This window comes from Lucilia sericata, unplaced genomic scaffold, assembly GCF_015586225.1.
Source record: "Lucilia sericata isolate MDLA Ls3-8-SP2 unplaced genomic scaffold, ASM1558622v1 Contig000730F_arrow, whole genome shotgun sequence".
NCBI lineage: Eukaryota > Metazoa > Arthropoda > Insecta > Diptera > Calliphoridae > Lucilia > Lucilia sericata.
In genome coordinates, this window is record NW_023994729.1 from 198,722 (window position 1) to 220,860 (window position 22,139).

General features: G+C 31.3%; 1 protein-coding gene across 1 annotated transcript; it reads left to right on the forward strand.

Annotated features, from left to right (window-relative positions):
* The first annotated feature begins 755 nt into the window (after positions 1–755).
* On the forward strand, positions 756–21,302 carry LOC119607687 (TPR-containing protein DDB_G0280363). The gene is given in 7 exon segments (XM_037961753.1): positions 756–1,187; positions 4,101–4,390; positions 5,737–6,757; positions 20,390–20,683; positions 20,740–20,748; positions 20,750–20,959; positions 20,961–21,302. Coding segments are annotated over 5 exon segments (1,524 nt in total). The 5' UTR covers positions 756–1,187; positions 4,101–4,390; positions 5,737–5,881; the 3' UTR covers positions 21,096–21,302.
* The last annotated feature ends 837 nt before the right edge of the window (positions 21,303–22,139 follow it).

Genomic DNA, 22,139 nt, shown 5'->3' on the forward strand with positions numbered 1-22,139 from the left:
GTAGTATCTAGTCAAGACTATGGTCTATTCTATAATCCACACTATAGTCTAACCTATGTTCCAGACTGTAGTTTAGTCTGATCTATATTCCAGACTATAGTCTATTCCCTTATCTAGTCTACAGACCAGACTATAGTCTAGTCTACAGTTTAGAGTCTAAACTTTAAACTATAGTCCAGATTATAGTCCAGACTATAGTCTTGTCTATAGTAAGACTAAAGTCTTCTCTGTAGTCCATTCAATCGATTTTTGGTAGGAAATAAAAGTGATCACAGATTTTCATCCTTTGGGACTCTAGTTTCAAAAGACGCTCTATTTAAAGTAAAATCAGTTTTGCATCCTCTATAGATGCTCAATGTTTTAGCATAATCTTAACTACTGTTTAGCAACTATAGATTTGTTTCTAAACTCTAACCCCTCTCGTTAAATAATGTTAAAATGTAACGTCTTTATTTAAAAGCAAATTCTGGCATCATTCATTTTATTAACTCGCAGTGTTGCCTTATTTTGAAATTAACTTTTAAATTTGACATTTACATTATAGTACATATGGCAACGTTATAGATAATTTTCAAGGTAAATGTAAATTTTTTTCCAACAAATACCGTGTGTACACGGTTCACGATAAAAATACTCAAAAAATAGAAATGAAATTTCAATAGCTGCTGTTGGTACATAAAAATTTATTAAAAATAGTGCTAATTAATAGTGAAAAAGTAATATATTAATTAATAAGTAAATAAATAATTCATAAAATAAAATGCAAACAAAGGAAAAAAACTATAACTATAAAAACAACCAAGTTAAAGAAAATTGTAGATGAAAAAGAAAAGCAAATAACAGTTAAAAAGAAAAAGCAATAATTCAATATAAAAACAACAGCTGTTTTGTTAAGAGGTACCTTGATTACAAACAAAAAGGAAAACTAATAAAAAACAAAAAAAAACAAAAAAAAAACTCACCCTCGCGCGTGGCAATAAAATAACAACAATAATGATAAAGAATATTTCTTTAAAGAAAGAAAATAGAAAATGTGTTAGATTATCCAAAAATAACTAAGGTTTTTGTTATTGTTATTTAGATGGTAATGTCCATTGTGTGTTAAGTAATTTAAAGCAAATTTATTTTTCCTTTTCAAAAAAGGCATTATTTCTTCCGCATTCGTACAATTGCCAACAGAACCTAAGGTTGTTGTTTAAATAAAATACTTACAAAAATATTAACAAAATAAAGCTAAATTCCTATTCATACAAAGTATTTGGTCTATATACAAAGCCAGACATTTAAAGAATTAAAAGAATTAATAAAGAAAAAGTGTGCAATATTTTACATTTCTAAGAATTTAACAAATTTTCAGTCACATGAATTTTTTGATCATTCAGACGAAATAAAAATAAAATTAAAAAAAAAAAACAAAAGCTGCTAAATAAATTCTCAAAATAAAAGATACACACTCAGCTATAATAAACAAAAAAAAAAACACTATTTTACAACAAAAATATTCAAAATTTACTTGCAACAACAACTACAAAACGTTAATGAATTTTGTGTTTGTTGTTGCTTTTTAATTAAATACAAAATTTTATTTGGCCAGGTATGGAAATTTGAAATTTAAAATGTTTGTAAGTTTAGTTCTTGTTTAGTTCTAAATTCAGTTCTAGTTCAGTTCTATTACATTTCTAGTTCAGTTCTATTTCAGTTCTCTAGTTCAGTTCTAGCTCAAGTCTAGTTCAGTTCTAGTTGAGTTTAGTTCAGTTCTTGTTCAGGATTCTAGTCCAATTCCAAGTTAAGTTCTGTCTAGTTTCCAGTTCTCGTTCAATTTTGATTCAGATCTAGTGTAGTTAGTTCTAAGTTCAGTTCTAGTTCAGTTCTAAGTTCAGCTCTAGTTCTAGGTCTAGTTCAGTTCATTCTAGTTCAGTGTCTAGTTCATATCCTAGTTCAGTTCTAGTTCAGTTCTATGCATTTCATGTTCTTCAAGTTCTAGTTCAGTTCTAGTTCAGTTCTAGTTCAGTTCTAGTTCAGTTTCTAGTTCAAGTTCGAGTCATTCAGTTTCAGTTCTAGTTCATAGAAGTTCAGTTCTAGTTCAGTTCTAGTTCAGTTCTAAGTTCAGTTTCTAGTTCAGTTTCTAGTTCAGTTCTAGTTCAGTTCTAGTTCAGTTCTAGTTCAGTTCTAGTTCAGTTCTAGTTCAGTTCAGTTCTAGTTCAGTTCTAGTTCAGTTCTAGTTCAGTTCTAGTTCAGTTAGTTCTAGTTCAGTTCAGTTCAGTTCAGTTCTAGTTCTAGTTCTAGTTCTAGTTCTAGTTCAGTTCTAGTTCAGTTCTAGTTCAGTTCTAGTTCAGTTCTAGTTCAGTTCTAGTTCAGTTCTAGTTCAGTTCTAGTTCAGTTCTAGTTCAGTTCTAGTTCAGTTCTAGTTCAGTTCTAGTTCAGTTCTAGTTCAGTTCTAGTTCAGTTCTAGTTCAGTTCTAGTTAATTTCTAGTTCAGTTCTAGTTCAGTTCTAGTTCAGTTCTAGTTCAGTTCTAGTTCAGTTCTAGTTCAGTTCTAGTTCAGTTCTAGTTCAGTTCTAGTTCAGTTCTAGTTCAGTTCTAGTTCAGTTCTAGTTCAGTTCTAGTTCAGTTCTAGTTCAGTTCTAGTTCAGTTCTAGTTCAGTTCTAGTTCAGTTCTAGTTCAGTTCTAGTTCAGTTCTAGTTCAGCTTCTAGTTCAGTTCTAGTTCAGTTCTAGTTCAGTTCTAGTTCAGTTCTAGGTTCAGTTCTAGTTCAGTTCTAGTTCAGTTCTAGTTCAGTTCTAGTTCAGTTCTAGTTTCAGTTCTAGTTCAGTTCTAGTTCAGTTCGAGTTCAGTTCTAGTTCAGTTTATAGTTCAGTTCTAGTTCAGTTCTAGTCATTCTAGTTCAGTTCTAGTTCAGTTCTAGTTTCAGTTCTAGTTCAGTTCTAGTTCAGTTCTAGTTCAGTTCTAGTTCAGTTAGTTCAGTTTCTAGGTCAGTCTAGTTCAGTTCTAGTTCAGTTCTAGTTCAGTTCTAGTTCAGTTCTAGTTCAGTTCTAGTTCAGTTCTAGTTAACAGTTCTAGTTCAGTTCTAGTTCAGTTCTAGTTCAGTTCTAGTCAGTTCTAGTTCAGTTCTAGTTCTATAACAGTTCTCGTAACAGTTCGAACAGTTCTAGTTCTAGTTCAGTTCTAGTTCTAGTTCTAGTTCAGTTCTAGTTCTAGTTCTTAGTTCAGTTCTAGTTCAGTTCAAGTTAGTTCTAGTCAGTTTCTAGTTCAGTTCTAGTTCAGTTCTAGTTCAGTTCTAGTTCAGTTCTAGTTCAGTTCTAGTTCATTTCTAGTTCAGTTCTAGTTCAGTTCTAGTTCAGTTCTAGTTCAGTTCTAGTTCAGTTCTAGTTCAGTTCTAGTTCAGTTCTAGTTCAGTTCTAGTTCAGTTCTAGTTCAGTTCTAGTTCAGTTCTAGTTCAGTTCTAGTTCAGTTCTAGTTCAGTTCTAGTTCAGTTCTAGTTCAGTTCTAGTTCAGTTCTAGTTCAGTTCTAGTTCAGTTCTAGTTCAGTTCTAGTTCAGTTCTAGTTCTAGTTCAGTTCTAGTTCAGTTCTAGTTCTAGTTCTAGTTCAGTTCTAGTTCAGTTCTAGTTCTAGTTCAGTTCTAGTTCAGTTCAAGTTCTAGTTCTAGTTCAGTTCAAGTACAGTTCTAGTGCAGTTCTAGTTCAGTTCTAGTTCAGTTCTAGTTCAGTTCTAGTTCAGTTCTTGTTCAGTTCTAGTTCAGTTCTAGTTCAGTTCTAGTTCAGTTCTAGTTCTTCTAGTTCAGCTCTAGTTCAGTTCTAGTTCAGTTCTAGTTCAGTTCTATTTCTGTTCTACTTCAGTTCTAGTTCATTTCTAGTTAAGTTCTAGTTCATTTCTACTTCATATCTAGTTTAGTTCTAGTTCAGTTCTAGCAAAGTATATTTATTGTTGTATTTAATATTCTTTGGTTCTAGTTTCGTTATAGTTTAGTTCTGCTGTACCTATTGTTCTATTTCAAAAATAATTGCAATAGCACTCAATTTTCCATACCTGATTTGCCGCCTTGACGTTGTGTTATGTCCTCTCTCTCTAACACCACTCTCCCACCCCATTTACATACAAGTTCTTATTTGACGAAATAATCAAATAAAATTTTATTATCGCATTATAAATAAACTAACAAAAGGAAAAATATATAAATTATATTAATACATCACACTTGGCTATATTGTTTTTTAATATATCGTCAAAAAGTCTGTGAATTTAAAGGAGCAAAGTGCAATCAATAGCAAAGAAAAAGTAAAAAATAAACAAAAAGTGAAAAAGGAAAACACAACCTACTACTACACACGCACCTGTATACATTTGCATATGTAACCGTTATTTTCAACGTGATAATCACACAACAAATAAGTAAGTTTCATAATGATATTATATGATTCATTGTTTATTCTATTACATAGTTTAAAAATAGTTGTTGACGATGTGTTTTTTTTTGTGAAAAAAGTATAAGAATGGTAACGGTGTTATGTGATTTATTTTAGCAGCCATGTTAAGTAATAATTGATTGATTAATTGGTCTGACATTTGTAACAAATAAACGTTTTTGAGTTTGTGAATTCAGTGTAAACTATGTTAACAATGTACAGGTCACAAATTGTAAGGTAAATAAATAAATTCATACATTTTTACTTGTGGTTATTGTTGTAACTATACTGCTAATAGTTTCTATGAGCTTTGCTTAGTATCCGCCGAAATCTGGATAACTCGTTAGTATTGTCAATGGATTCTTAGTACTGGGACCATGAAATCGATTTTGCTCTTTTGAGATCCGCGAAGTAACTACTTGCTGAAGCACATTTTATAGTTATTCAAATCAAGTAAACTTAATTCAATCTTTGCACGGATACTCATCCTTACGTTGTCCTCAGTAGCCCAAACAAACAAGGTGTTTCCCTTGACCTCTATTGTATCACCCTATACAACTTTAAGCAGGTTTCAGTAGGGTTACTATAACTCTATAAGATGAACAGTGTTTTAGAAGATTCCTAGCCACCACTCTACAAAATGTTCTAGAGGTAAATAATGATGTCTAAGACCTTTTGTGGAGTACTACAAATGGCATCTGTAATGCCAAGGGAAGTACATCTATGAGATTTATTGAGTATCTTCCGATAACTGGCCTTTCTCAAGACCTCACACCAGATAATACAATCATAAGTTAGAATAAGCCAGAAAACAGATGTGTAAATCAAATTTATTATATTCTTTCCTATAGAATTCTTAAATGTACAATGAGTCCCTTCTTCATTCTTTCCTGAGTATTTTCTTTTCATGAAAGCTTAAGAAAATTTCCCTAAATACTAAGCTCCTCTAGATAAACTTAGTTCTACGTAATCTAACATTGCCAATCTGAAGTTGTCTACCTTATCTGTAACACCAGTTCAGTTTTCCCAGAGTGCCATCCGACCGGAGGAGTTGAAAGTGTCAAGAAAACTTACTTGAACTTCAACCACATCTTCAGTTTCCAGACAACACAGAAAATTTGTTTCCATAAGTAGAAATTAGTTAAATGAAATTATAATAAATATTTATTTAAATCTTTTTAATTTGATTTTAAATATTTTAATTTTTCTTTCTTTATTTTTATCAAAAATTGTTACCAAGTAAATTCTTATTAATAAGATTTCTTTACAAATATACATTTACTTTTCTTTTGTTTATTATTAAATATTCGTACTTTTTATATTTATTTGTAGATCATAAAGTCTGGTGGTGTCTCTCAGTTAAAACTAACTACATATTAAACAAAGAATACCAAAAGAACTCTCTACTCGCAAACTATACTACACTCGTTACGCTCTAATATTTTTAAATTCAAAATAAAACGAAACCATACACAAAATGCTCTCCATTCAGCAATTGATCAAAGCGCTAAGAAAGCTACAAAATCAAACTGTAGCTGGTGGAGACTTGGTAAAGAGTATAAAACATGTGGCGGTGTGTGCAAATAATACGACCGAAACGAATACTATCATACCAGTGGGAACAACTTTAATGACGTCACTACACAATAATAATGAAGATAATGATAAAGGAGATTTGAAGGCAGTAGCAGCAGCGACGTCATCATTGTCAGAGCAACAGCAACAAACAAATACCAACAGCAGCAGCAGCAGCAGCAATATTTTTACCAGTAACGACACCACTTCTAGTCAGCTGCCATTGAAGCAGCAAACACAACAAAATTTTAATGCTAGTCATAACAAATGTTTTAGTTTGTATTCGCCTCTGAACGCTGACAGTTCGAATATTCAATGCAATAGAGAAACGGCAGAAGTAGCTATTACGCAGGATTCAAATTTAAATAATAAAACTTCCCCTCCACAACAACATCATTTACAGTATCAACATCATCAGACAGCTCAACATCATCATCATCATCAACACCAGCAAATACAGCCACAACGTACTCAACGTATACAGAATTTCTTTCAACAGCAAATTTTTCATCAATTCCATACACAACATAATCAAAATTTAAATACCAAACAAAAGCAAACACAATTTGCCATGTCTTCTTTAGCTGCAGAACCTTTGACCCTACAAAAATCCGAGGGCCAAAATGGTAAGGAAGACTGTCAAGAGAATAGTCCCTCGTCTTCATCTTCAGCATCATGTCCAGATACTAAACAACAAAATTCCTCAACAGGAAAACCTTGTTTCAATACAGGTTTAGGTGATATTCTTCAGTTCATGGAGTTAATTGGCAATTTAAAGGTAAGTTTTAAGTCTTTTTAAGTGTTAATTGTCGTAATGTCTTTTACTACATATAATGTAAAAAATTATTGTTGTGCTTTTGCACAATGATTTGTAACAATTTTCTCCATTTGTTGTTTTAATTTTCCTCACATATGTTAGAAAAATCGATTTTTTCTTTTGTTACAACTTTAATATAAGGTTCTTTTAATATTTGGAAACGTTTTTTTTTTTGTTCTAGCAGACTACACACATGTTATTATGGGACAGTTTTGTTTTTGTTTATTTTTTTCATTGACTGTCTGAAATATGAGTACTTCTTTATCTTGCTTGTAATTTACTGCCGTTATTTGTTTTGTGGTTGTTTTTGTTTTATAATTTTCATCAAAATGTGTTTATTAAAATTTATAAAAACTTTGTAATTAGTTTTATATTACCAAGTTTTTTTTATAGCAAATTCCGCAATATTTGTGGTAAAGTGAATTTTTGTGGTATTTAAAAAATCGGAAAAAAGTATTAAATTTTAAAAACGTTAAGGTATTTATATAATCTTTTTTTTATCGTTTTTTTAGTAGGAATTTAATTTGTTAATAAAAATCACGTTAGAAGTTTAAATTCTGTTACCAAGTTACAGTTTCTAGTTCAGTTCTAGTTCAGTTCTAGTTCAGTTCTAGTTTCAGTTCTAGTTCAGTTCTAGTTCAGTTCTAGTTCAGTTCTAGTTCAGTTCTAGTTTCAGTTTTAGTTCAGTTCTAGTTCCAGTTCTAGTTCAGTTCTAGCTTTCCGTTCTAGTTCATCTGTTCAGTTCTAGTTCGTTTAGTTCAGTTCTAGTTCAGTCTAGTCGGTTAGTTCAGTTCTAGTTTTCCCAGGTTCTAGTTCACGTTTCTAGTTCAGTTCTAGTTCCGTTCTAGTTCAGTTCTAGTTCAGTTCTAGTTCAGTTCTAGTTCAGTTCTAGTTCAGTTTAGTTCAGTTCTAGTTCAGTTTCTAGTTCAGTTCTAGTTTCATTTTTCCGTATGTTCAGTTCTAGTTCAGTTCTAGTTCAGTTCTAGTTCAGTTCTAGTTCAGTTCTAGTTTCAGTTCTAGTTCAGTTCTAGTTCAGTTCTAGTTCAGTTCTAGTTCAGTTCTAGTTCAGTTCTAGTTCAGTTCTAGTTCAGTTCTAGTTCAGTTCTAGTTCAGTTCTAGTTCAGTTCTAGTTCAGTTGTAGTTCAGTTGTAGTTCAGTTCTAGTTCAGTTCTAGTTCAGTTCTAGTTCAGTTCTAGTTCAGTTCTAGTTCAGTTCTAGTTCAGTTCTAGTTCAGTTCTAGTTCAGTTCTAGTTCAGTTCTAGTTCAGTTCTAGTTCAGTTCTAGTTCAGTTCTAGTTCAGTTTTAGTTCAGTTCTAGTTCAGTTCTAGTTCAGTTCTAGTTCAGTTCTAGTTCAGTTCTAGTTCAGTTCTAGTTCAGTTCTAGTTCAGTTCTAGTTCAGTTCTAGTTCAGTTCTAGTTCAGTTCTAGTTCAGTTCTAGTTCAGTTCTAGTTCAGTTCTAGTTCAGTTCTAGTTCAGTTTAGTTCAGTTCTAGTTCAGTTCTAGTTCAGTTCTAGTTCAGTTCTAGTTCAGTTCTAGTTCAGTTCTAGTTCAGTTCTAGTTCAGTTCTAGTTCAGTTTCTAGTTCAGTTCTAGTTCAGTTCTAGTTCAGTTCTAGTTCAGTTCTAGTTCAGTTTCTAGTTCAGTTCTAGTTCAGTTCTAGTTCAGTTCTAGTTCAGTTCTAGTTCAGTTCTAGTTCAGTTTCTAGTTCAGTTTCTAGTTCAGTTCTAGTTCAGTTCTAGTTCAGTTCTAGTTTCAGTTCTAGTTCAGTTCTAGTTCAGTTCTAGTTTCAGTTTCTAGTTCAGTTCTAGTTCAGTTCTAGTTCAGTGTCTAGTTCAGTTCTAGTTCAGTTCTAGTTCCGTTCTAGTTCAGTTCTAGTTCAGTTCTAGTTCATTCTAGTTCAGTTTCTTAGTTCAGTCTAGTTCAGTTCTAGTTCAGTTCTAGTTCAGTTCTAGTCAGTTCTAGTTCAGTTCTAGTTTCAGTTCTAGTTCAGTTCTAGTTCAGTTCTAGTTCAGTTATTCGGTTCTATTCAGTTCTAGTTTCAGTTTCCTAGTTCAGTTCTAGTTCAGTTCTAGTTCAGTTCTAATTCAGTTCTAGTACAGTTCTAGTTCAGTTCTAGTTCAGTTCTAGTTCAGTTCTAGTTCAGTTCTAGTTCAGTTCTAGTTCAGTTCTAGTTCAGTTCTAGTTCAGTTCTAGTTCAGTTCTAGTTCAGTTCTAGTTCAGTTCTAGTTCAGTTCTAGTTCAGTTCTAGTTCAGTTCTAGTTCAGTTCTAGTTCAGTTCTAGTTCAGTTCTAGTTCAGTTCTAGTTCAGTTCTAGTTCAGTTCTAGTTCAGTTCTAGTTCAGTTCTAGTTCAGTTCTAGTTCAGTTCTAGTTCAGTTCTAGTTCAGTTCTAGTTCAGTTCTAGTTCAGTTCTAGTTCAGTTCTAGTTCAGTTCTAGTTCAGTTCTAGTTTGTTCTTACACCTTACTTGGAATTTCATCATTACATTGTTAACAATTACGGTTTCTAAAAGTTATTTCAATGAAAAACCGCAGTCTTAAGCAAAAGTTATTATTCAATATTTCCTATCACAGAAATTTCCAAAGAAGTGAATGAACCTGTTTTTACAGCAGTTTTATTAATAAATAGTTACAAAATATAATTTAAAACGGATATTTTTTTTTGTAAATATTCTCCAAATTCTGAAAATATTTTCTTTTAATATCTGCTCTATAAATCTCTTACAAAATTAAAAATTATGCAACTTTGTTGTATAAACAAATAATGCAAGAATAACAAAATAAACAAATTGATTCTATAACAACACATTTTCCTCTTACTTTTAATATTTATACCATTAAGTAGATTTCAATGTGAAAAAAAGAACTTTTTTCAATTTTCTCATGTTTTTTTTCTCTCTTTCTCAATATCTCTACAACTTTGGATATATTGCTATATAATAAGTACATTTAATCTCTGCATTATACGTAATATTATAATGAGTAATGCTTTTCGTTTTTTGCAAAAAATAATATATAAGATATTTAACAAAACAAAAAAAGAGTGTATGGTATAAGAAAACGTCAATGAACGTACTAAAATAATGCTAACAAAATTTTTAATGAAATAAATAATGTTCTTTATTATATTAAAAGTAAATTTAAAACGAAATAAAGGTCATTTTTAAATGAAGAAAAAAAGTTTAAAAAATATACATATTTTAAGGTATTTTTCTTTGTGTAAAAAATATTTAAATTTTTTCAAAATATTTAACATTTTTTTCTATTAAAATAATGTACATTTAAATTCAAACTTTGTACGGTTTCTGAAATGAAATTTAATTTTTGAAAATTTGTATTTTTGTTTCATATCTTAAGATTGCTGATTTTTGTATTACTTCTGTAAATTAGTCTTTTAATTAAATATCATAATAATAATCATAATCTCTGAAATGTAGTGTTATGATGATTTAAAAACAAAAAATTTACTATATAATTTTAGAACACACATGTTATATTAGAAGTGTCTTAAATTTAAAATTTATAAATAAATTTTGTAGATTAATTTACTAATTAAGCTAATCTGAAATTGTAATATTGTGATTGCTAGACTAATGTTTCAATATACATACGTACACATAAAGTGAAAACTTAACTCTTTAAATTTGATATTTGAAGAATTTACTAGAGAATCAGTATTGTTTTATAAGCGAAGATTTTGCTAATAAAGTGAACAGAACTAGAACAGAACTTGAACATAAACTAGAAAAGAACTAGAACAGAACTAGAACAGAACTAGAACAGAACTAGAACAGAACTAGAACAGAACTAGAACAGAACTAGAACAGAACTAGAACAGAACTAGAACAGAACTAGAACAGAACTAGAACTGAACTAGAACTGAACTAGAACTGAACTAGAACTGAACTAGAACTGAACTAGAACTGAACTAGAACTGAACTAGAACTGAACTAGAACTGAACGAGAACTGAACTAGAACTGAACTAGAACTGAACTAGAACTGAACTAGAACTGAACTAGAACTGAACTAGAACAGAACTAGAACTGAACTAGAACTGAACTAGAACTGAACTAGAACTGAACTAGAACTGAATTAGAACTGAACTAGAACTGAACTAGAACTGAACTAGAACTGAACTAGAACTGAACTAGAACTGAACTAGAACTGAACTAGAACTGAACTAGAACTGAACTAGAACTGAACTAGAACTGAACTAGAACTGAATTAGAACTGAACTAGAACTGAACTAGAACTGAACTAGAACTGAACTAGAACTGAATTAGAACTGAACTAGAACTGAACTAGAACTGAACTAGAACTGAACTAGAACTGAACTAGAACTGAACTAGAACTGGACTAGAACTGAACTAGAACTGAACTAGAATGAACTAGAACTGAACTAGAACTGAACTAGAACTGAACTAGAACTGAACTAGAACTGAACTAGAACTGAACTAGAACTGAACTAGAACTGAACTAGAACTGAACTAGAACTGAACTAGAACTGAACTAGAACTGAACTAGAACTGAACTAGAACTGAACTAGAACTGAACTAGAACTGAACTAGAACTGAACTAGAACTGAACTAGAACTGAACTAGAACTGAACTAGAACTGAACTAGAACTGAACTAGAACTGAACTAGAACTGAACTAGAACTGAACTAGAACTGAACTAGAACTGAACTAGAACTGAACTAGAACTGAATTAGAACTGAACTAGAACTGAACTAGAACTGAATTAGAACTGAACTAGAACTGAACTAGAACTGAACTAGAACTGAACTAGAACTGAACTAGAACTGAACTAGAACTGAACTAGAACTGAACTAGAACTGAACTAGAACTGAACTAGAACTGAACTAGAACTGAACTAGAACTGAACTAGAACTGAACTAGAACTGAACTAGAACTGAACTAGAACTGAACTAGAACTGAACTAGAACTGAACTAGAACTGAACTAGAACTGAACTAGAACTGAACTAGAACTGAACTAGAACTGAACTAAACTGAACTAGAACTGAACTAGAAAGAACTAGAACTGAACTAGAACTGAACTAGAACTGAACTAGAACTGAACTAGAACTGAACTAGAACTGAACCAGAACTGAACTAGAACTGAACTAGAACTGAACTAGAACTGAACTAGAACTGAACTAGAACTGAACTAGAACTGAACTAGAACTGAACTAGAACTGAACTAGAACTGAACTAGAACTAGAACTGAACTAGAACTGAACTAGAACTGAACTAGAACTGAACTAGAACTGAACTAGAACTGAACTAGAACTGAACTAGAACTGAACTAGAACTGAACTAGAACTGAACTAGAACTGAACTAGAACTGAACTAGAACTGAACTAGAACTGAACTAGAACTGAACTAGAACTGAACTAGAACTGAACTAGAACTGAACTAGAACTGAACTAGAACTGAACTAGAACTGAACTAGAACTGAACTAGAACTGAACTAGAACTGAACTAGAACTGAACTAGAACTGAACTAGAACTGAACTAGAACTGAACTAGAACTGAACTAGAACTGAACTAGAACTGAACTAGAACTGAACTAGAACTGAACTAGAACTGAACTAGAACTGAACTAGAACTGAACTAGAACTGAACTAGAACTGAACTAGAACTGAACTAGAACTGAACTAGAACTGAGAAACTGAACTAGAACTGAACTAGAACTGAACTAGAACTGAACTAGAACTGAACTAGAACTGAACTAGAACTGAACTAGAACTGAACTAGAACTGAACTAGAACTGAACTAGAACTGAACTAGAACTGAACTAGAACTGAACTAGAACTGAACTAGAACTGAACTAGAACTGAACTAGAACTGAACTAGAACTGAACTAGAACTGAACTAGAACTGAACTAGAACTGAACTAGAACTGAACTAGAACTGAACTAGAACTGAACTAGAACTGAACTAGAACTGAACTAGAACTGAACTAGAACTGAACTAGAACTGAACTAGAAACTGAACTAGAACTGAACTAGAACTGAACTAGAACTGAACTAGAACTGAACTAGAACTGAACTAGAACTGAACTAGAACTGAACTAGAACTGAACTAGAACTGAACTAGAACTGAACTAGAACTGAACTAGAACTGAACTAGAACTGAACTAGAACTGAACTAGAACTGAACTAGAACTGAACTAGAACTGAACTAGAACTGAACTAGAACTGAACTAGAACTGAACTAGAACTGAACTAGAACTGAACTAGAACTGAACTAGAACTGAACTAGAACTGAACTAGAACTGAACTAGAACTGAACTAGAACTGAACTAGAACTGAACTAGAACTGAACTAGAACTGAACTAGAACTGAACTAGAACTGAACTAGAACTGAACTAGAACTGAACTAGAACTGAACTAGAACTGAACTAGAACTGAACTAGAACTGAACTAGAACTGAACTAGAACTGAACTAGAACTGAACTAGAACTGAACTAGAACTGAACTAGAACTGAACTAGAACTGAACTAGAACTGAACTAGAACTGAACTAGAACTGAACTAGAACTGAACTAGAACTGAACTAAGAACTGAACTAGAACTGAACTAGAACTGACTAGAAACTGAACTAGAACTGAACTAGAACTGAACTAGAACTGAACTAGTACTGAACTAGAACTGAACTAAAACTGAAATTGAACTTAACTAGATCAATTTTAGTTCAATTCGATAGTATCGAAAGGAATGAATTGCTCCAGTTCTTATGTATATAATTTAGGTAAAAAATCTATATAAATTGTATTAAAAAACATAATTTTTAATATTCTGAAAAGGGAACTAATTGTGTATGTACGTGACATAAACATAAAGTATATTTATTATAGTTATGATTTCAATTAGAGGTGCCATAATTTGGCCATAGCGTTCTGACGAAATTGTTAGGTTTTGTTTTTATTTATCTATTTTTCCTATTTATATTATTTTTGTTTGCCATACACTCAGTCAAGGCCAAGATCATTGGTCCACTCACTACATAAGTATCAACTAGTGGTTGTGTATATTTATTTTTTGTTTTCTTCTAGATTATGTATTATTTATTTTCTATTATGTGAATATCGATATGAAAACGTTTCTTGTTTCTGGCAATTGTTTAATAATATTTACTCTTGAAATTTTAAGAAATAAATAAGAAAAAAACCTAAGGAATTCTTATGTATATTATAATATGGATGTTTAAAACTTTCGACAGAAACTCAATCAATCCTTGATTTTTTCCTTGTTTTTGGCTTTCCTTGAGAACTTATGAACATAAAACCTTCAAAACTTAACGTATAATTATTTCCGTTTATTAAATTATTTAATCAATAAATTGACTTAAATCAGCAGCTGCTCAATATGGGGGAGTGTAATAAACGAATTAATTTCAATAGACTCGACATAATGAAATAAATTAGTTCCAGGTTTTGTGTTTGTTTTATTAGGTAAATATTGAAAATAGATTATGAAACTAAATATTATTATGATTTAGTTATTTAGGTATATACGAAGGATGTTACAAAAGTTTTGCGCAAATATACTTTTATGGCTTCAGTTTTTTATTTTCGAGTTTGAGTCGTTTAATGGTGACATTATGTTTATCACTTCTATTAAGTGTCATCTGCTCAAATTTTTTAATTAAATTTCCACATTAAAAATTCCAGTAAATATAGCATTTGTGTAAAAATTCCATAGCAAGCAACTGTTCTTTCTTCTTGGTTTTCCCATATTCCAATTTACATTTGTTTACATGAACTTTAACATATGATAGTGACAGAAGTTGCAATAATACTTTTATCTATTAGATTAAATATTTCTGTTATTATACTTTGTTAACAAAATACATTGTTTATATTTTATTGCCTATTTCCCTCACCCTCCCTCATGATTTTCACGATCATTGTCATAATTTTAATGGTAATTTTGCTGATAAATTACTTACTACTACTTACGACTACAATAACTACAGTTGCATTTTATTTATGAAAAAAAGGTTTGTATAACATTTCTTTTGTTTTGGAGTGATCACAATTTGTTGCGTGTTTAACAGTAACAATCTTATCGTTATGGGTGAAATAAAAATCAAATTTTCTATATTAACCCTGAAATATTTGTCTGATTAGTTACCATGACAAATATAGTTAAGTTAAATGGTTTTTGGAAAAATTAGGTGGTAGTGAAGACTTTGTAATGATTATCTGTGGGGGTTGTAAAGGTATTACATGGGAAAGTAGAACCGAACTAGAACAGAACTAGAACAGAACTAGAACAGAACTAGAACAGAACTAGAACAGAACTAGAACAACTAGAACAGAACTAGAACAGAACAGAACAAACTAGAACAGAACTAGAACAGAACTAGAACAGAACTAGAACAGAACTAGAACAGAACTAGAACAGAACTAGAACAGAACTAGAACAGAACTAGAACAGAACTAGATCAGAACTAGATCAGAACTAGAACAGAACTAGAACAGAACTAGAACAAACTAGAACAGAACTAGAACACTAGAACAGAACAGATAGAACAAACTAGAACAGAACTAGAACTGAACTGAACACTAGAACAGAACTAGAACAGAACTAGAACAGAACTAGAACAGAACTAGAACAGAACTAGAACAGAACTAGAACAGAACTAGAACAAACTAGAACAGAACTAGAACAGAATATAACAGAACTAGAACAGAACTAGAACAGAACTAGAACAGAACTAGAACAGAACTAGAACAGAACTAGAACAGAACTGAACAGAACTAGAACAGAACTAGAACAGAACTAGAACAGAACTAGAACAGAACTAGAACAGAACTAGAACAGAACTAGAACAGAACTAGAACTAACTAGAACAGAACTAGAACAGAACTAGAACAGAACTAGAACAGAACTAGAACTAGAACAGAACTAGAACAGAACTAGAACAAACTAGAACAGAACTAGAACAAACTAGAACAGAACTAGAACAGAACTAGAACAGAACTAGAACAGAACTAGAACAGAACTAGAACAGAACTAGAACAGAACTAGAACAGAACTAGAACAGAACTAGAACAGAACTAGAACAGAACTAACACACTAGAACAGAACTAGAACAGAACTAAACGAACAGAACTAGACTAGAACAGAACTAGAAAGAACTAGAACAGAACTAGAACAGAACTAGAACAGAACTAGAACAAATAAGAACAGAACTAGAACAGAACTAGAACAACTAGAACAGAACTAGAACACTAGAACAGAACAAAAAAAAAAAACAGAACTAGCAGAACTAGAACAGAACTAGAACAGAACTAGAACACTAGAACAGAACTAGAACAGAACTAGAACAGAACTAGAAAAACAGAACTAGAACAGAACTAGAACAGAACTAGAACAGAACTAGAACAGAACTAGAACAGAACTAGAACAGAACTAGAACAGAACTAGAACAGAACTAGAACAGAACTAGAACAGAACTAGAACAGAACTAGAACAAACTAGAACAGAACTAGAACTAGACAGAACTAGAACAGAACTACAGAACTAGAACAGAACTAGAACAGAACTAGAACAGAACTAGAACAGAACTAGAACAGAACTAGAACAGAACTAGAACAGAACTAGAACAGAACTAGAACAGAACTAGAACAGAACTAGAACAGAACTAGAACAAACTAGAACAGAACTAGAACAGAACTAGAACAGAACTAGAACAGAACTAGAACAGAACTAGAACAGAACTAGAACAGAACTAGAACAGAACTAGAACAGAACTAGAACAGAACTAGAACAGACTAGAACAGAACTAGAACAGAACTAGAACAGAACTAGAACAGAACTAGAACAGAACTAGAACAGAACTAGAACAGAACTAGAACAGAACTAGAACAGAACTAGAACAGAACTAGAACAGACTAGAACAGAACTAGAACGAACTAGAACAGAACTAGAACAGAACTAGAACAGAACTAGAACAGACTAGAACAGAACTAGAACAGAACTAGAACAGAACTAGAACAGAACTAGAACAGAACTAGAACAGAACTAGAACAGAACTAGAAGAGAACTAGAACAGAACTAGAACAGAACTAGAACAGAACTAGAACAGAACTAGAACAGAACTAGAACAGAACTAGAACAGAACTAGAACAGAACTAGAACAGAACTAGAACAGAACTAGAACAGAACTAGAACAGAACTAACAGAACTAGAACAGAACTAGAACAGAACTAGAACAGAACTAGAACAAACTAACAGAACTAGAACAGAACTAGAACAGAACAGAACTAGAACAGAACTAGAACAGAACTAGAACAGAACTAGAACAGAACTAGAACAGAACTAGAACAGAACTAGAACAGAACTAGAACAGAACTAGAACAGAACTAGAACAGAACTAGAACAGAACTAGAACAGAACTAGAACAGAACTAGAACAGAACTAGAACAGAACTAGAACAGAACTAGAACAGAACTAGAACAGAACTAGAACAGAACTAGAACAGAACTAAACAACTAGAAAAAACTAGAACAGAACTAGAACAGAACTAGAACAGAACTAGAACAGAATAGAACAGAACGAACTAGAACAAACTAGAACAGAACTAGAACGAACTAGAACAACTAGAACAGAACTAGAACAGAACTAGAACAGAACTAGAACAGAACTAGAACAGAACTAGAACAACTAGAACAGAACTAGAACAGAACTAGAACAGAACTAGAACAAACTAGAACTAGAACAGACTAGAACAGAACTAGAACAGAACTAGAACAGAACTAGAACAAAACTAGAATAGTATAGGACAACAGTCTGGACTTCAAATGGTCTAGTCTTGTGAATAGTTTGAGCTATAGGGTAGTCTAAACTGGACTATAGCCCAGACTATAGACTGCCTAACAAACCACACCGGACTGTTCGTCATATTTTGTACTTTATAATCTTGCTTTTTTGTTTAATTAAACAAATATTTTCATTCATTATTTTAAAATAATTTATTATCGTTTTGTTTTTTTAATTTTGCTGATTTTACATAATCGCATTTATTTTTTTTTTTGTGTTGAAATAAAAACTCACGTGAGCGATATTCACTTTGTTTAAGTCAACAAATGTATACATATTTTCAATTTAAAATAAATAAATAAATTACTTTATAATATACAAAGTATTTTTTTCGCAGAAATGCAATCGTTTGTTTTTTTTTTTTTATAGATATTGTGCGAATATGTATTTGAAAATGTAGTTTGAAATTTAATTGGATTTTTCCAAAGTATTAGAAAACATTTCAAAAAGATAAAAAGAGGGGACACATAGAAGACAAGAATGACGGTTATATGCAAATTAACGTTTTGTTTTTTTATAATAGCCTTCAATATTGAAAGATTTTAAAATTATTGAAAAGCTCTTAAGATTGTTTTAAAAATTTTGTGATGCTGGAATTGGTTTGTTTAATACTGATTACTAAAGAGTATTGCTTTAGTTACTTTAATTTTACAAATTTGTCGACAAATTGCAAACGATTTAGATGGCGGTGGTAGGTGTTGTTGTTTTGCAAAACAATGACGTCAAGTACATAATTAGAAAAAAAAACAAAACATTAAATAATTAAAAGGCAATAAAACTGTTTTATCAATTATCAACACAATTGTTTTATAAATGTGTCTGTCTTCACGTGTTATAATTAAATAGAAAGATTTGTAGACTCAACAAGACTACTAGCAATGTCTTGACCAGGCATGGGAAATTTAAATTTTGAAATAGACTATAGACTAGGCTATAGACTAGACTATAGACTAGACTATAAACTAGACTATAGACTAGACTATAGACTAGACTATAAACTAGACTATAGACTAGACTATAGACTAGACTATAGACTAGACTATAGACTAGACTATAGACTAGACTATAGACTAGACTATAGACTAGACTATAGACTAGACTATAGACTAGACTATAGACTAGACTATAGACTAGACTATAGACTAGACTATAGACTAGACTGTAGACTAGACTATAGACTAGACTATAGACTAGACTGTAGACTAGACTATAGACTAGACTATAGACTAGACTATAGACTAGACTATAGACTAGACTATAGACTAGACTATAGACTAGACTATAGACTAGACTATAGACTAGACTATAGACTAGACTATAGACTAGACTATAGACTAGACTATAGACTAGACTATAGACAAGACTATACTAGACTATAGACTAGACTAGACTAGACTATAGACTAGACTATAGACTAGACTATAGACTAGACTATAGACTAGACTATAGACTAGACTATAGACTAGACTATAGACTAGACTATAGACTAGACTATAGACTAGACTATAGACTAGACTATAGACTAGACTAGACTAGACTATAGACTAGACTAAGACTAGACTATAGACTAGACTATAGACTAGACTATAGACTAGACTATAGACTAGACTATAGACTAGACTATAGACTAGACTATAGACTAGACTATAGACTAGACTATAGACTAGACATAGACTATAGACTAGACTATAGACTAGACTATAGACTAGACTATAGACTAGACTATAGACTAGACTATAGACTAGAGTATAGACTAGACTATAGACTAGACTATAGACTAGACTATAGACTAGACTATAGACTAGACTATAGACTAGAGTATAGACTAGACTATAGACTAGACTATAGACTAGACTATAGACTAGACTATAGACTAGACTATAGACTAGACTATAGACTAGACTAAGACTAGACTATAGACTAGCTATAGACTAGACTATAGACTAGACTATAGACTAGACTATAGACTAGACTATAGACTAGACTATAGACGAGACTATAGACTAACTATAGACTAGACTATAGACTAGACTATAGACTAGACTATAGACTAGACTATAGACTAGACTATAGACCTAGACTATAGACTAGACTATAGACTAGACTATAGACTAGACTATAGACTAGGACTATAGACTAGACTAGACTATAGACTAGACTATAGACTAGACTATAGACTAGACTATAGACTAGACTATAGACTAGACTATAGACTAGACTATAGACTAGACTATAGACTAGACTATAGACTAGACTATAGACTAGACTATAGACTAGACTATAGACTAGACTATAGACTAGACTATAGACTAGACTATAGACTAGACTATAGACTAGACTATAGACTAGACTATAGACTAGACTAACTAGATACGACCAGACTATAGACTAGACTATAGACTAGACTATAGACTAGACTATAGACTAGACTATAGACTAGACTATAGAACTAGACTATAGACTAGACTATAGACTAGACTATAGGCTAGACTATATACTACTTATAAAAAATTTATAAGCTAAGAAAGTATCCGTAAGTATAGGAAAAGTACTGAGTTTTCCATGCCTGGTATTGACAGTATAGTAAATACTAGTATGTATAGGGTAGATGACAAATAGATGTGTTAAATTAATTAAGATAATTGAATGATTTAAAACTAATTTAGACATTCGTAGCAGAAAATTCCATAATTGAATTCTGTGTAATATTTAAATTGCTTTTTAATTTATGGATGTAATTAATTTATTTTTGTGATTTCTTTCTAGCATACCAAACGTACTGGTTGGGTTTTGCGTAATGTCAATGATTGTGAATCCATTTCGGGTCATATGTATCGCATGAGCATTTTAACCTTCTTACTAGATGGCTCGGAGGGTCTCAATCAAATTCGTTGCATGGAATTGGCGTTGGTACATGATTTAGCAGAAAGTTTAGTGGGTGACATCACCCCCTTCTGCGGTGTATCAAAAGAGGAAAAGAAAAATATGGAATTTAAGGCCATGGAGGATATTTGCAAATTGATTGAGCCGAGAGGCAAACGTATGATGGAATTGTTTGAGGTGAGTTAGAGAAAAAAGTGTTTATTAATTTTTTTTAATAATTTGCGTTTTTTTAGGAGTACGAACATGGGTGAAAGTGCTGAATCTAGATTTGTCAAAGATTTAGATCGTTTGGATATGGTTATGCAGGCATTTGAATATGAGAAAAGAGACGATTGTTTATTAAAACATCAAGAGTTCTTCGATTCTACCGAAGGCAAATTTAATCATCCATTTGTTAAGAAATTAGTTAATGAAATCTATGAACAACGTGACAAATTAGCTAAAGCCAAAGGAGGCGGTACCACCACCCAAAATTGAAGTACCAAATATGGATGAACAACCAAACAAGACTACAGCATCAACAGCAACAAATGGTCATTGTACTAAAGCAGAGACTAATGGTACAACAACACCAACTAAATCAAGTTGATAAAATGGAGGCCTTTATTTTTGATAAACAAGAAATTTAAGTAAAAAAAAATGCAAAAGAAAACTATATAAAAACATATTTAGTAAAAATAGCAAAAGACGAGAGAGTTGGTGAAATGCAAAAGGTTTAGTGTGATCCTAGTTATTTGTTTAGCTATTATCATTTTAAGACTTTAGTTAGTTACTCCCAAAAACATAAAAACAAAAAGAACAACACTTCGTTATTAATTAAATATTAAGGCAAATTTTTAAATTATTATTTTTAAATTTATTTTAAACAATTAATTAAAATGTTTATTTTAAACAAGCTAAAGAAACAATAAGGTTGTTGTTAAATCTTTTTAAACAAAAACCTTAGCTAAGAGTTCCATTCTGAAAAAAAAGCAAAAATAATTTTAATTATTTTAACTTAAAATCTAAAAAAATCAAAAAATTAAAATCACTTTAAGTCCATAAATTTCAAAATTTCATTTATTTCTTTAAAATTTTACTTTCTTTCACTAAAAACCTTTAAATTATCTACATACTCATGCTAAATGTCTAAACAATCCCTTTGAAAACCTTCAAATTACAAATAAAAATTTTAACTAAATCAATAATAAGCTTTTTTTGAAACCAACCTATTGTTTCCTATTTATGTTAAATTTCTTTAAAAAAAAAATCTTAAACAAATTGTTTTATTAAAGTACAACCACAACATCTTAACTTATAACATCTACAAACAATTTGCTTAAGATTTGTTTATAAGTAATAACAATACTTTTTTATTAATAAGTATTTTATTTTCTTGTTAAAACTTTCAAAAAAACTCAAGATCTTTTAGATCTTATTTGTTTTTAATTAGCTTTATTAACAAAAAAAACTATATCTTTTAACTTTAAGTTTATTGTAATTAGAACAATTTAAACAACCAATCAAATCTATATTTAAAATTAAAACAAAAAAACAAAAAACTATAATAATAAACTCACTTGAAAAATGTCTTCAAAACACCAAAAATTCACAAAAAATCTATAATTTATTTAACTCTACGCATAAAGGTTTG